We start from the raw sequence: 16,165 nt of genomic DNA, 5'->3' as shown, positions 1-16,165 counted from the left end.
AACCTCCAACGACAGTAGCCCTTGGTCTTCCCCGTCATTCTCCCAACTTTAAAACATGATAAAAAAACGGTGACTGTAACCGGCGCAGCAATGGTCAGATAAATGTTCCCAAACAGTGCCCTATAGCCCTTTTTGAAAAGGTGTCAAAAATGACAAAAAGGATTTCCGGGCCCCTCTAAAACAGGGAAAAAATCCTCCTACTAGACTAGAACCTTGTTTATCCTTGTCATTCACTTGACTTTAAAATATGGAAAAACGGTTACGGAAAACGGCTCAGCACCGGTCAGACAAATGACCCAAAACAGGCCCCAAGAGCCCTTTTTGAAAAAGTATAAAAATGACAAAAAATAGATTTTCGAGCCCCTCTAAAAGAGGGAAAATACCCTCCAACGACACCAGGACGTTGTTCTTCCTCTTAATTCACCCAACTTTAAAATACGAAGAAAAAAAAAACAATGACGGTAATTGGCGCAACACCGGTCATATAAATGAACAAAAACAGGCCCCTGAGCCCTTTTTTAAAAAGTGTCAAAAATAACAAGTGAAAAGACTATTGAAATAAGGAATCATGATGAATAAAAAACATTATATAAACACACATACTGTATATATACATATTTAGAATATATACCATTATTAGTTTTATGTAGTATCTAAATATCTGAACAATTACTAGTTTATTAGTAATTTATATATATAGAAAATATAGTTACTAGTAGTTTATAGATAAAGAAAATACAGATTGTGAGTTGCCCGTCAAAATGGATGGGCGCATATTTAAGGATTATTTATATGGATAATTTTAACTATATAACATTATTAATATTTAAAATTTAAACTCTACATGTCATCAATTAGATTAGAACACCACGTTGATAACTTAAGTTGCAAGCTTATCGTGGTGGGAGTGAATTTAATAGCCATGTTTTATTGTTTGACAAGCCCCTTGTTCGTAAATTTCTTCTGAAACGTGCGGGAATTGATAAGCATTATAGAACTACAATGCGATCCGGAGATGATCAAGAAACCATGGTTTGTAGTTTGATAGTATATATATATATATATATATATATATATATATATATATATATATATATATATATATGTGTGTGTGTGTGTGTGTGTGTGTGTGTGAAAGGTTTACATACAAAAGGCTCTTACAAAGAAAACTTGGGTGTGAAGTAGGGGTGTGAATTTCTGTCACGACCCGAAAACACTACATGAACCTAACACGACATTCGCGGGTTTAGGTTTAGTGTAAATGGGTTCCGGTCAATTTCGGGTTGAACTCGCAAACCCGTTTAGGTTAACGGGTCGGGTTCGGGTCAACCTGGTCTGGTTGGCGTGTTGACCCGTTTAACACATTTATACTATTTTATATTTTTTACAATATTTTTTATGTTATAAATTAAATGAGGTGTGTATTTTATGCTATGATTACAACTTAAAAAGAGAAATTAACATAGATTTTATAATTTAAATATGATATTATTATATACATTTGTGTTTTTAAGTAAATTGTAATTTAATGTATAAATTTTAGAAAAAAAACTTTTAAGAGTAAATTACAAGTTTTGTCCTTTATGTTTGTCCCAAAGTTCAAGCGTTGTCCTTTACCTTTAAAATCGATGAGTTTTGTCCTTAACGTTTCAAAATCCTGCGCGTTATGTCCTTTGGGCCTAACCCGGTTAGTTTTTTATGTTAAACCAGATCATGTGCTAGGCACATGATGGTGTAATTATCTTTTCACCCTATTAGTTAAAAAAACACTTAAAAGCTAAAATACTATATATATATACACACCCATCTCTTTATCTTTCTAATCTCTCTCTCTAAATTACTGAATCCATCTCTTACCACCACCACCACCACCACCACATCCTCCTCCTTCGAAAACCTAACCCTAATAATCACACAAAACTCATCTGTGCCTGTGCCCTGTGGTCCCTCAGATGCCTTAGAAGATGTAGTGGAATTCGAGTGATTGAGTGTTTTGTTACTCTCTACCGAAGTATGTGTGAAAGCTGCAGAAAAATACTCTATTGTTATACTTTGTGAAAATCCAATGTAAATCAAATCGAGATTCGAACAAATGTTATTTGTGTTCATTGCACACGGTTTCTGCTCTAGGCACAGGTTCTACAACATAATCCTGCAGCTAGTACAGCTATTTGATGCAAAATTTGGATGTCACAGGTGGCAATTTATGATACGATACGACCCAATTTTCATTGGGGATTTATGTATTTTTGTAGCTCTCTTTTGGGGATTTGTGTATTTTTGTAGCTTTGTTTTGGGGAATCTGAATAATTTGGATATTTGGGTATTTTTTGTTTGTTCAGATGATTTCGTAGGGGTGGATAGATTTGGGGATAGTTTGTAGCTCTATTTTGGGGAATCTGATGGTGGATCGAAGGGGTGGATGTTGATGATGATGTTGGAGACGGTGGAGTGAGTGGTGATGGTGGGTCAGACGATGGTGGAGATAGTGGGTGGTTGGCGACAAGTGAGGGTGGGAGGTGGTGGTGTTCGGCGGCAGGTGAGGGTGGGAGGTGGTGGCGACAGGTGATGGTAAGCGGTGGTTGGAAAGAGAGGCAGAGTGTGTGTGGGTGTGTTTAAGTGAGAAATTGCAGAATAGGTATGTTTTATTTGTTTTTTTTTTTAAATCATTTATAAATTAGGATGTGAAAAGACAATGCTACCATCCTGTGCAGTGCACATGACATAACTTAACTGGAAATTATAACTGGGTTTGCCCTAAAGGACAAAACGTGCAGTATTTTGAAACGTTAAGGACAAAACTCATCAATTTTAAAGGTAAATGACAGCGCCTGAAATTTGGGACAAACATAAAGGACAAAACTTGTAATTTACTCAACTTTTAAAAATTTAGGTTAAACGGGTCGTGTTCGGGTCAACCCATGAAACTTCGGGTCGTGTTCGGGTTCATATGTATGACACGATCTTCGGGTTCGGGTTGGGTTTAGGTAAAATTTTTGGGTTCGGGTCGGGTTTAACCCGCCAACCCACAAACACGACCCGTTTACCACCCCTAGTGTGAAGGGAATAAAGGGGTACACATATATATGCGCACAGAGCTTAAATTTTGTATGACAGAAAAAATAAATAAAATATATACTATGGGAATTTAGAGTAATCGAGAGTGTATAAATTTCTATGGCACTAAATTCTGGTGGTAACATGGTATATGTATTTTCCATGATCTATGTATTTTATATAAAACAGGCCCTTGTATCCCTATTTGAAAAAGTGTCAAAAATAACAAAAAAGGATTTTCGAGCCTCTCTAAAAGATGGAAAAAATCCTCTAACTACACCAGGCCCTTGGTCATCATCGTCATTCACCCGATTTTGAAAATGGAAAAATCGGACACGGTAAACGACGCAGCACAGGTTAGATAAATGACCCAAAACAGTTCCCTGGAGCCCTCTTTGAAAAAGTGTTAAAAATGACAAAAAAAAGGATTTTCGGGCCCCTCTAAAAGAGGGAAAATATCCTCCAACGACACTAGCCCTTGGTCTTCCCCGTCATTCTCCCGACTTTAAAACATGAAAAAAACGGCGACGGTAACCGACGCAGCAACGGTCAGATAAATGTCCCAAAACAGTGCCCTATAGCCCTTTTTGAAAAGGTGTCAAAAATGACAAAAAGGATTTTCAGGCCCCTCTAAAAGAGGGAAAAATCCTCCTACGAGACCAGAACCTTGGTCATCCTTGTCATTCACCCGACTTTAAAATATGGAAAAATGGTTAGGGTAAACGGCGTAGCACCGGTCAGACAAATAATCCAAAACAGGCCCATAGAGCCCTTTTTGAAAAAGTGTCAAAAATGACAAAGAAAGATTTTCGAGCCCCTTTAAAAGAGGGAAAATATCCTCCAACCGACACCAGGCCGTTGGTCTTCCTCGTCATTCACCCAACTTTAAAATATGAAAAAAACGGTGACGGTAAACGGCGCAGCACCGGTCATATAAATGAACCAAAACAGGCCCCGGAGCCCTTTTTAAAAAAGGTGTCAAAAATAACAAGTGAAAAGACTATTGAAATAAGGGATCATGATGAATAAACAACATTATATAAACACACATACTGTATCTATACATATTTAGAATATATACCATTATTAGTTTTATGTAGTATCTAAATATATGAACAATTACTAATTTACTAGTAATTTATATATTTCGAAAATATAGTTACTAGTAGATATAGAAAATATAGTTACTAGTAGTTTACATATAAAGAAAATATAGATTGTGAGTTGGCCGTCAAAATGGATGGTCGCATATTTAAGGATTATTTATATGGATAATTTTAACTATATAACATTACTAATAATTAAAATTTAAACTCTACCATCAATTAGATTAGAACACAACATTGATAACTTAAGTTGCAAACTTATTGTGGTGGCAGTGAATTTAATAGCAATGTTTTATTGTTTCACACCTCATACAGTTTTGTTAGCTTCGAACAAAACATGGATGTGAAGGGAATAAAGGGGTACACATATATATGTGCACATAGCTTAAATTTTGAAAGACAGAAAAAATAAAAAAAGATATATATATACTATGCGAATTTAGAGTAACCAAGGGTGTATAAATATCTATCGCATTAAATTCTGGTGGTAACATGGTATATGTATTTTCCATGATATATGTATTTTATATAAAATAGGCTCTTGTAGCCCTATTTGAAAAATTGTCAAAAATAACAAAAAAGGATTTTCAAGCCCCTCTAAAAGAGGGAAAAAAATCCTCTAACTACACCAGGCCAAATAAATGTCCCAAAACAGGCCTCAAGAGCCCTTTTTGAAAAAGTGTCAAAAATAACAAGTGAAAAGACTATTGAAATAAGGGATCATGATGAATAAACAACATTATATAAACACACATACTGTATATATACATATTTAGAATATATACCAATATAATTCATATCTAAATATATGAACAATTACTAGTAATTTATATATATAGAAAATATAGTTACTGGTAGATATAGAAAATATAGTTATTAGTAGTTTATATATACAGAAAATATAGATTGTGAGTTGGCCGTCAAAATGGATGGGCACAATTTATGGATTATTTATATGGATAATTTTAACTATATAACATTATTGATATTTAAAATTTAAACTCTACACGTCATCAATTAGATTTGAACACCACGTTGATAACTTAATTTGCAAGCTTATTGTGGTGGCAGTGAATTTAATAGGCACGTTTTATTGTTTGACACATCATGCAGTTTTGTTTAGCTTCGAAGAAAACTTGGGTGTGAAGGAAATAAGGTGGTACACATATATATGTGCATATAGCTTAAGTTTTAATGACAGAAAAAATAATTAAAATATATACTATGGGAATTTAGAGTAACCGAGAGTGTATAAATATGTATGGCATTAAATTATGGTGGTAACATGATATATGTATTTTCCATGATATATGTATTTTATATGAAACAGGCCCTTGTAGCCCAATTTGAAAAAGTGTCAAAAATAACGAAAAAGGATTTTTGAGCCCCTCTAAAAGAGGGAAAAAATCCTCTAACTACACCAGGCCCTTGGTCAGGTCAGATATCATGTTACTACCATAATTTAATGCCATACATATTTATACACTCTCGGTTACTCTAAATTCCCATAGTATATATTTTAATTATTTACCCGACTTTAAAAATGGGAAAAACGATCGCGGTAAACGGCGCAGCACAGGTCAGATAAATGACCCAAAACAGTTCCCTGGAGCTGTAACAACCCGCATTTCGAAGTCAAAGTACAAGTCAAAGTCAAAGTCAAAGGAAGAAAAGATTGCTAAATGCAATCTGTCACTCCTTGCTTAATTATTGATTGTACTCCTTGACTTGTTAATCGATGCTTTAATTTGTGTTACTTTAGTTGTATTATGTGGAGTAAATGTTAATAATCGTAGTTAATCACTACTAATCGCTAATCTATTTATCGCTAATAGTCATCAGTCCGGATGTCCATCCGATCGGATTGCCCTCCGATCGCACCTACACCACCCCATTTCTCCTTTCACCTATTAATAGCACCTGTCACATCACTGTTCATGTGATGTGACAGCTCTCGTTCGACCAGCAAGCTTTTGGCCTATTTTCTCTCGATTCCTCGCAATTCTTGTAAGTTCTTGACCCAAATCTTGTACTTCCATGATCTACACACACTTCTCCATCATTTTCACCAACAAATCTTAACTTTTCACCATGAAATCGGCTGATTTGGGATGTTCTAGGATGATGTCATCATGGGTTCTCATGAACTTCAAAGTGTGACCTCATTTCACCAAGAACAACTCAGATCTAAGAGATTTCAACATGTTTAAACACTGATTTCACCTAAATCTAGACATTTTCAAACCTCACAAGATTAAAAGAGTTGAAGATGTTTTCATAACTTTTCTTCCACGTTCTTTTACACTCTTGCACCCAAAACCTATAGAATCGGAGCTCATTCAGGCCTTCCACTCATTTTCTAGTGAAGTGTCGCTCTGAGAACTGATTCCTATCGACGAGATAACCGACTTAGCGGGTTGAACATGAACAATCGTCAAGAACAGTTAACTGATTGGACGAGGTGATTCCCACCCGATTGGACGAGTTGAATATGGTGGAGGTTCCCGTTGTTTAACACGTAGTCACACCGTCTCAGTCAAACCGCAAGCTTTTCAGACTTAACAAAATATTGCAAGATTCAAACGAACAGGTCGCTGATGGATTGCCGTCTCCGATCGAACGACAATCCGATTGTATGACTTGTGGCCTCAAATACTTAAACATTTTACAATTTTTAATCAAAGTCAGTTTCCAATGAATAGCCATCCAATCGGATGACCATCCGATTGAATGACTATTCGATCAAGAGGCTTAAATCTTGAAATATCTCACTTGGATCGGATCGCCATTCGATCGAACGACCATCCATCCGGATGACCGTTCGATCGAACGACCTGAAAGGTAGAGATACTTCTCTATTTTTAAAATGCCACAATGAAAACTTCAAAGTCACATCATACACAAACACATCCATCCCATCCCAAACGAATGACAATCCGACCGAATGGCCATCCGATCGGATGACCAATGCATCCATCCGGATTGTCATCCGAACGGGTGACCCTTCGTCACTCACTTCCCACTCGACACCATTTAACACACTATTCATCGCTTATGCCTTCGTTCTGTAATCAGGCTAACTTTCCAGCGCTCCATTCAATCCAAGACTGTGTTTACTTGTTAAACACGATCTGTGAGTATACTCGAACCCTTTTTGCCTTACGCACTTTTGGGTGTTACATACGTTACTTATTCAAATCACAATCGACACACAACACAAATACTTTATACACTGACCGTTATTGCACGTTATACGTGTTACTCGATGAATGCTTATATGTTATGTTTACATAATGATAGTTGCCTGACACCTTAGCAAAGATAGTACTATAGTTTGGACTCAGCACCTGTCATGGACAGGGGTTGTTAAGGGTTTTACTTCACATGTCACAGTGGTGATATGTGTTGCGCATTCTACAACTTGCAGTCATGTCTGTGCATATTTCATTGTCGATAACCTGCTAGCTTCACTTTACAACATGTTACATGTTGGTTATGCGTTAACCGATTTCGCTATCTATACTATACTATTAAACTTGTATGCTCACCTTTATACGATGTGTATTGACCTCTATTTTAACGTATGTGACAGGTGTTTAAGATGCTGTGCAATGCTTGCTATGTGGAATCAAGCTTAGGAGAGTCTAGAAACAAACAATTTACATTTTGAGTTGTCGGAACTATGATTTGTCTTTGAGATAACTATGTCTGTAATAACTGCTTTATTTGATAAGTTATGGTATGAGACATAATGCTAATTATCTGGTAATTTAGTTATTATGGATTTCTCCTGTACAATCTGTTTCGCTCAGTGTCTCACCTCGATGTTTCCGCCATCGGTTGGGGTGTGACTGGGCCCTCTTTGAAAAAGTGTTAAAATTGACAAAAAAAAGGGGATTTCCGGGCCCCTCTAAAAGAGGGAAACACTACAAAAAAATGCCATTTAGTGGCACACATTTTTTGTGGCATTTAGCCTTTGTGCTACTAATTTAGGCTTTAACGGCACTTTGTGTATGCCATATTTGCTTAGCACACATTTTTTAATGTCATTTAGTTTTTATGCCACTAATTTAGGATTTTTAATGACACTTTGTATGTGCCACTGAAGCTTATATGAATTTTTAATGACACTTTATATATACCACTTAAATTTTCAAGTAATTTAAAAACTCAAATTTTCAAACATTCCTTTTCCTTCCTAAAAACCGTTTAATAAAATTTCTTTGAAATTTTTTCCCTCTCATACTTTTAGTTTTCCTTTGAAATTAAACCATCTCCCCCAAAATTTCACAAATTTCTCTCCAAAGGGTTTACTCCAATCCAATTTCACCCTAGTTCTCAAAGAAAAAAATACCGTAAATAGTATATACGGATCATGAATCACGAGCCTGGTGTGTGGCCGTACAAAACAACCGTCAATTGCATACATTTCAACAAGCAATTGATTCATGGAGGAAACCCCCACTGTGATTCCACCTCCTCCGGCGACATCTAATCACGCTACCGATGCAAAGATGATCGCCAATTCTTCGAAAACAAGAGAAGAAGGCGAACTTTCTGCGTCGGAAAACGACGTACGTGCGTAAAACCCTAGCCTATTTCACTCGATTTCTGTATCTATATGTTTATTATTCGATTTGTGTTGAATCGGTCGTTGTAAATGTGTTTATTTAACGCGATTTTATCTGTAACAATGGCGGAATTCATCGTAGGGTTTGTGTGAAAGTATAAAACCGTGGCTGTGTTCGTATTGTAGGAATTGTGGTTGTGTATATGTTTGATAGTGTTTTGATTGTTTAGTTTAGGGTTTTACCTGTTTGTTTTTATTTGTGTTTTGCATATATAACAGCTGTTTTAGTTTTATAAGAAGCTTAATCAAGCAGTCATATGGTGAGATAGGACTTGTGGTGAATGAATTTCTTTCTCCCAGATCGAACAAGGTAAATCCCTAGGATCCTTATTTGATTTGATTTTTGCATAAAGTAATACACTGGCTGACAATTTTCAAACCATAGGACAACAAACACTTCAAAGCCGTGGTCTAGATTTCGAGGGATACTATTATTGGATATCAATTGGTGCTTTGTTTGGTTTTGTACTGCTATTCAACATAGGCTTCATCTTGGCTTTAAGCTACTTAAAGGGTAACTTCATCTTTTTCATTGTAAGTCAATTTTGAACTTAAGAGTGCCCTGTTATTATTAATTAATCTGGTTACAGCTCCGGGTACTCGTGCCATTATTTCCAAGGAAAAGATATCTCAAGTAAATGGAGGGGAAGGATCTAAACACCAATCTCACAACAATGAAATAACAAAAAATTCCAATACAAATGTCTCTAAGCCTTACGAAGGTTAGGATATTTTCTTTTCTTCTTTATGATATGATGTTTTATAACATTTTGATCAGTAGATGTTAATCCATGTAGTTATCTTACAGGAAAAATGGTGTTACCTTTTGAACCACTAACGATTACCTTTCAAGATCTTCAATACTATGTTGAGCCTCCACTGGTAATTGGTCAAAAGTATCTTATATAAATCCTTTAAATATATGTTGTTCAGATTATGCTATAGGTGATTGTTGTGTCAGGAAATGAGAGAGCATGGCTTTACTGGAAAAAGACTTCAGTTACTTCGTGACATCACAGGCGCTTTTAGACCCGGTGTTCTTACAGCGTTAATGGGTGTAAGTGGTGCTGGAAAAACAACACTTCTTGATGTTCTTGCTGGAAGGAAAACTAGTGGCATTGTTGAAGGAGAGATTAGTATTGGCGGGGATCCAAAGTTCAAGATACATTTGCAAGGATTTCGGGTTACTGTGAAAAAACGGATATACATTCTCCCCAAATTACAGTTGAGGAATCTGTCATATTCTCTGCATGGCTTCGACTTCACCCCGACATTGATTCGAAAACTAAATATGTATTGAGATATCTTTACGGAGTGATTACATATATAGAAATTGTTTGACTGATTACTTTTGGTAATTTGACATACATTTTTCTGTTGGATGTCCAGAAATTTGTAGAAGAAATCTTGGAAACAGTTGAGCTTAATGCCATAAAAGATTCCTTAGTCGGTATTCCTGGGGTTAGTGGGCTATCAACAGAGCAGTGTAAGCGGCTCACAATTGCTGTTGAAGTTGTTGCTAATCCCTCCATCATATTCATGGATGAGCCTACAACTGGACTGGATGCCCGGCCAGCTGCCATTGTTATGCGGGCTGTGAAGAATATTGTTGATACAGGAAGAACAATTGTCTGTACCATTCACCAAGCATTGACATTTTTGAGGCCTTCGATGAGGTAGAAAATAGATACTTATATATTTTTGAGCTGTTGAACACTAATTTCTTTATCTAGTTTGACATAAAATGTCTCATATATTGCCCCATCTATGATCCTGCAGTTGATCCTAATGAAAAATGGTGGACGTATGATCTACTTTGGGGCACAACTCATGTAGAGTCATTGAATACTTTGAGGTTAGTTGACCTTTGCTAACAGATGCACATATTAGATATACATAATCCCTCTTCTTTTAAGCTTGATTTGCTTTTTTTTTTGTTTTTGCTTCTAGTATGGTAATCTCATTTATCATAACTAGTAACATGAAATATATTTGAAACAGAGCATTTCTGGGGTGCCGAAGATTAGAGACAACTATAATCCCGCAACATGGATGTTAGAGGTTACTTCCGCATCAATAGAAGCTAAACTTGGAGTTGATTTTGGACAAATCTATTCTACTTCAACTTTGTATGAGTAAGTGTAATCCTTTCTAGATTGTTATTGTAGCGCATATTGTACGGACCATTTCAACTTTTAACGAGCCTGGTGTGTGGCCGTACAAAACAACCGTCAATTGCATACATTTCAACAAGCAATTGATTCATGGAGGAAACCCCCACTGTGATTCCACCTCATCCGGCGACATCTAATCACGCTACCGATGCAAAAGATGATCGCCAATTCAACGAAAACAAGAGAAGAAGGCGATCTTTCTGCGTCGGAAAACGACATACGTGTGTAAAACCCTAGCCTATTTCACTCGATTTCTGTATCTATATGTTTATTATTCGATTTGTGTTGAATCGGTCGTTGTAAATGTGTTTATTTAACGCGATTTTATCTACAATGGCGGAATTCATCGTAGGGTTTGTGTGAAAGTATATGTTGATGGCGGAGGGGTTGATGCTTGGTGCAAATATCTACCAGACGGAAGATTTTATCGTAGACACTTTGAAACTACGGGTTCAAATTGGCCCGTATCTGCGAGAGGTTTTCAGTGATCCTACCAAAAGAAAGGTTTCGAAGCTAATATTTAAACATTTTAAACCATTTTGACACTACAACATATCAGGTTATGTTTATGCATGGAGCTGATCGGGATATTATATGGCTGCAATGTTACTTTGGTATATATGTCTGCAATATGTTTGATACTGGACAGGTTATCTTTAATTCATTTTGAGTATGCTTTATTCATTTTATATTTAGTGTATGCTTTTGAAAATAATTTTTTTTTATTTTATTGAGTTTAATTTGAGCGTGAATTTGAAATCGTATAGGCCTCATAGGTGTTAAAGTTGGAGAGACTCCCTAGAGTATCTATTGAAACACTTTTGTGACGTTGCTGCAAATAAAGAGTACGTCTCTTTTGCACACATGACACAACACATAACATGTAATTTACATTTTGTTTTTTTTATTAAAAAAGATACCAAAATGCGGATTGGCGGTTGCGACCGTTGCTGGTGAAATGCTGAGGTAGTTGTTGCTTGTTACAACTTTACTCTATTTTTTTCCTTTTTATTACATGTTTCTTCATGCTTATGTGTGCCTTTTACTTTTATCTTCGACGACAGATATGCTAGAGAAGACACACATTATCTTCTGTACATATACGATCTTATGAAAAGAAAGCTGCTTTCATCAACAGATCCAAACTGCCCTGAAGCATCTCTTGTTGAGGTAATAAATTAATCGTTCTTTTTTTTTCTGTATAATATTTGAAAAATATTTTTGCCCTATAATTTCAGTTAAAACTGTTGGTTTCAGGTATATCAACGCAGTTATGATCTATGTATGCAGCTCTATCAGAAAGAGATTCTGACTGAGAACTCATATCTAAACATATACGGGTAAAATCTGTTTGTGTTTGTGATTGTGATACATTCAGAGATTCCACTTTCGAAATTGTTTTACGACGTCACTTATTTTTGCTGATTCAGGTTGTATGATGCTGATCTCAACGGCCAGCAACTTGCGATTGTTGCAGGAAGTCACTGCTTTTTATTTTCTCTGCAAAGATATAATAAATATATGAACAACTACTAGTTTACAAGTAATTTATATATATAGAAAATATAGTTATTAGTAGGTATAGAAAATATAGTTACTAGTAGTTTATATATAAAGAAAATATAGATTGTGAGTTGGCTATCAAAACGGATGGGCGGCATATTTAAGGATTATTTATATGGATAATTTTAACTATATAACATTATTAATATTTAAAATTTAAACTCTACACGTCATCAATTAGATTAGAATACGACGTTGATAACTTAAGTTGCAAGCTTATTGTGGTGGCAGTGAATTTAATAGCCATGTTTTATTGTTTGACAACCCATGTAGTTTTGTTTAGATTCGAAGAAAACTTGGGTGTGAAGGGAATAAGGGGGTACACATATATATGCGCACATAGCTTAAATTTTGAATGAGAGAAAAAATAAATAAAATATATACTATGGGAATTTAGAGTAACCGAGAGTGTATAAATATCCATGGCATTAAATTCTGGTGGTAATATGGTATATGTATTTTACATGATATATGTATTTTGTATAAAACAGGCCCTTGTACCCCTATTTGAAAAAGTGTCAAAAATAACAAAAAAAGGATTTTCGAGCCCCTATAAAAGAGGGAAAAAAATCCTCTAACTACACCAGGCCCTTGGCCATCATCGTCATTCAACCGACTTTAAAAATGGAAAAAAACGGTCACGGTTCACGGCGCAGCACATGTCAGATAAATGACCCAAAACAGTTCCCTGGAACCCTCTTTTAAAAAGTGTTAAAAATGACAAAAAAAGGATTTTCGGGCCCCTCTAAAAGAGGGGAAAAAAATTCTCCAACGACACTAGCCCTTGGTCTTCCTCGTCATTCTCCCAACTTTAAAATATGAAAAAAAACGGTGACGGTAACCGGCGCAGCAACGGTCAGATAAACGTCCCAAAATAGTGCCCTATAGCCCTTTTTGAAAAGGTGTTAAAAATGACAAAAAGGATTTTTAGGCCCCTCTAAAACAGCGAAAAGATCCTCCTACGAGACCAGAACCTTGGTCATCCTTTTCATTTACCCGACTTTAAAATATGGAAAAACGGTTACGGTAAACGGCGTAGCACCGGTCATACAAATGACCCAAAACAGGCCCCTAGAGCCCTTTTTGAAAAAGTGTCAAAAATAACTAAAAAAGATTTTCAGCCCCTCTAAAAGAGGGAAAATATCCTCCAACGACACGAGGGCGTTGGTCTTCTTCGTCATTCTCCCAACTTTAAAATATGAAAAAAAAAAAAAAAAACCGGTGACGGTAACCGGCGCAACACCGGTCATATAAATGAACCAAAACAGGCCCCGTAGCCCTTTTTAAAAAAGTGTCAAAAATAACAAGTGGAAAGACTATTGAAATAAGGAATCATGATGAATAAACAACATTATATAAACACACATACTGTATATATACATATTTAGAATATATACCATTATTAGTTTTGTGTAGTATCTAAATATCTGAACAATTACTAGTTTACTAGTAATTTATATATATAGAAAATATAGTTACTAGTAGTTTATATATAAAGAAAATATAGATTGTGAGTTGGCCGTCAAAATGGATGGGCGCATATTTAAGGATTATTTATATGGATAATTTTAACTATTTAACATTATTAATATTTAAATTTTAAACTCTACATGTCATCAATTAGATTAGAACACCACGTTGATAACTTAAGTTGCAAGCTTATCGTGGTGGGAGTGAATTTAGTAGCCATGTTTTATTGTTTGACAACACATGCAGTTTTGTTATCTTCGAAGAAAACTTGGGTGTGAAGTAGGGGTGTGAATTTCTGTCACGACCCGAAAACCCGACACGAACCTAACACGACATTCGTGGGTTTAGGTTTAGTGTAAACGGGTTCGGGTCAATTTCGTGTTGAACCTGCAAACCCGTTTAGGTTAACGGGTCGGGTTCGGGTCAACCTGGTCGGGTTGGTGTGTTGACCCGTTTAACACATTTATACTATTTTATATTTTTTACAATATTTTTTATGTTATAAATTAAATGGGGTGTGTATTTTATGCTATGATTATAACTTAAAAAGAGAAATTAACATAGATTTTATAATTTAAATATGATATTATTATGTACATTTGTGTTTTTAAGTAAATTGTAATTTAATGTATAAATTTCAGGAAAAAAATTTAAAAATCAGGGTTAAACGGGTCGTGTTCGGGTCAACCCATGAAACTTTGGGTCGTGTTCGGGTTCATATGTGTGATACAATTTTCGGGTTCGGGTTCGGGTTCAGGTAAATTTTTTGGGTTCGGGTCGGGTTGAACCCGCCAACCCGCGAACACTTCCTGTTTAGCACCCCTAGTATGAAGGGAATAAGGGGGTACACATATATATGCGCACATAGCTTAAATTTTGAATGACAGAAAAAATAACTAAAATATATACTATGGGAATTTAGAGTAACCGAGAGTGTATAAATTTCTATGGCATTAAATTCTGGTGGTAACATGGTATATGTATTTTCCATGATGTATGTATTTTATATAAAACAGGCCCTTGTAGCCCTATTTGAAAAACTGTCAAAAATAACAAAAAAGGATTTTCGAGCCTCTCTAAAAGAGGGAAAAAATCCTCTACTACACCAGGCCCTTGGTCATCATCGTCATTCACCCGACTTTGAAAATGGAAAAAACGGACACGATAAACGACGCAGCACAGGTTAGATAAATGACCCAAAACAGTTCCCTAAAGCCCTCTTTGAAAAAGTGTTAAAAATGACAAAAAGGATTTTCGGGCCCCTCTAAAAGAGGGAAAACATCCTCCAACGACACTAGCCCTTGGTCTTCCCCGTCATTCTCCCGACTTTAAAACATGAAAAAAACGGTGACGGTAACCGGCGCAGCAACGGTCAGATAAATGTCCCAAAACAGTGCCCTATAGCCCTTTTTGAAAAGGTGTCAAAAATGACAAAAAGGATTTTTCGGACCCCTCTAAAACAGGGAAAAATCCTCCTGCGAGACAAGAACCTTGGTCATCCTTGTCATTCACTCGACTTTAAAATATGGAAAATCGGTTACGGTAAACGGCACAGCACCGGTCAGACAAATACACAAATGACCCAAAATAGACCCTTAGAGCCCTTTTTGAAAAAGTGTCAAAAATGACAAAGAAAAAGATTTTCGAGCCCCTTTAAAAGAAGGAAAATATCCTCCAACGACACCAGAACGTTGGTCCTCCTCGTCATTCACCCAACTTTAAGATATGAAATAAAACGGTGACGGTAACCGACGCAACACCGGTCATATAAATGAACCAAAACAGGCCCCGAAGCCCTTTTTAAAAAGGTGTCAAAAATAACAAGTGAAAAGACTATTGAAATAAGGGGTCATTATGAATAAACAACATTATATAAACACACATACTGTATATATACATATTTAGAATATATACCATTATTAGTTTTATAGGTGGATGTTCATTTGAGAAGAAATTTAAATTGAGAAGAAAAAGAACAAAGGGTAGAATTGTAAAATATTAATTAGTTTATTCTTATATCTCATTAATTATTATCTTTAACTAATTAATTACTCATAAATACTATCACCCTCTACACTTTTTTTTGTCTACACACATAAAAAGTTATCCTACACATTTCGAAATTTATCCTACACATTTCAAAATTATCCTACACAACTCGTAAC

General features: G+C 35.7%; 1 protein-coding gene and 1 pseudogene across 1 annotated transcript; both read left to right on the top strand.

The window, feature by feature from the left end:
* The first annotated feature begins 9,417 nt into the window (after positions 1-9,417).
* On the top strand, positions 9,418-10,932 carry LOC110879842 (annotated as a pseudogene).
* Positions 10,933-11,572: 640 nt separating this feature from the next.
* LOC118481850 (protein RRP6-like 1) lies at positions 11,573-12,503 on the top strand. Its single transcript, XM_035977155.1, has 6 exons — positions 11,573-11,616; positions 11,735-11,812; positions 11,884-11,933; positions 12,032-12,137; positions 12,225-12,307; positions 12,398-12,503. Exons 3-6 carry the CDS (start codon positions 11,926-11,928, stop codon positions 12,501-12,503), a joined length of 303 nt encoding a protein of 100 aa, XP_035833048.1. The 5' UTR covers positions 11,573-11,616; positions 11,735-11,812; positions 11,884-11,925.
* Positions 12,504-16,165: the final 3,662 nt, after the last annotated feature.

This window comes from Helianthus annuus, chromosome 9 (assembly GCF_002127325.2).
Source record: "Helianthus annuus cultivar XRQ/B chromosome 9, HanXRQr2.0-SUNRISE, whole genome shotgun sequence".
Taxonomy (NCBI): Eukaryota; Viridiplantae; Streptophyta; class Magnoliopsida; order Asterales; family Asteraceae; genus Helianthus; species Helianthus annuus.
This window is presented reverse-complemented; position numbering and strand designations above follow the sequence as displayed.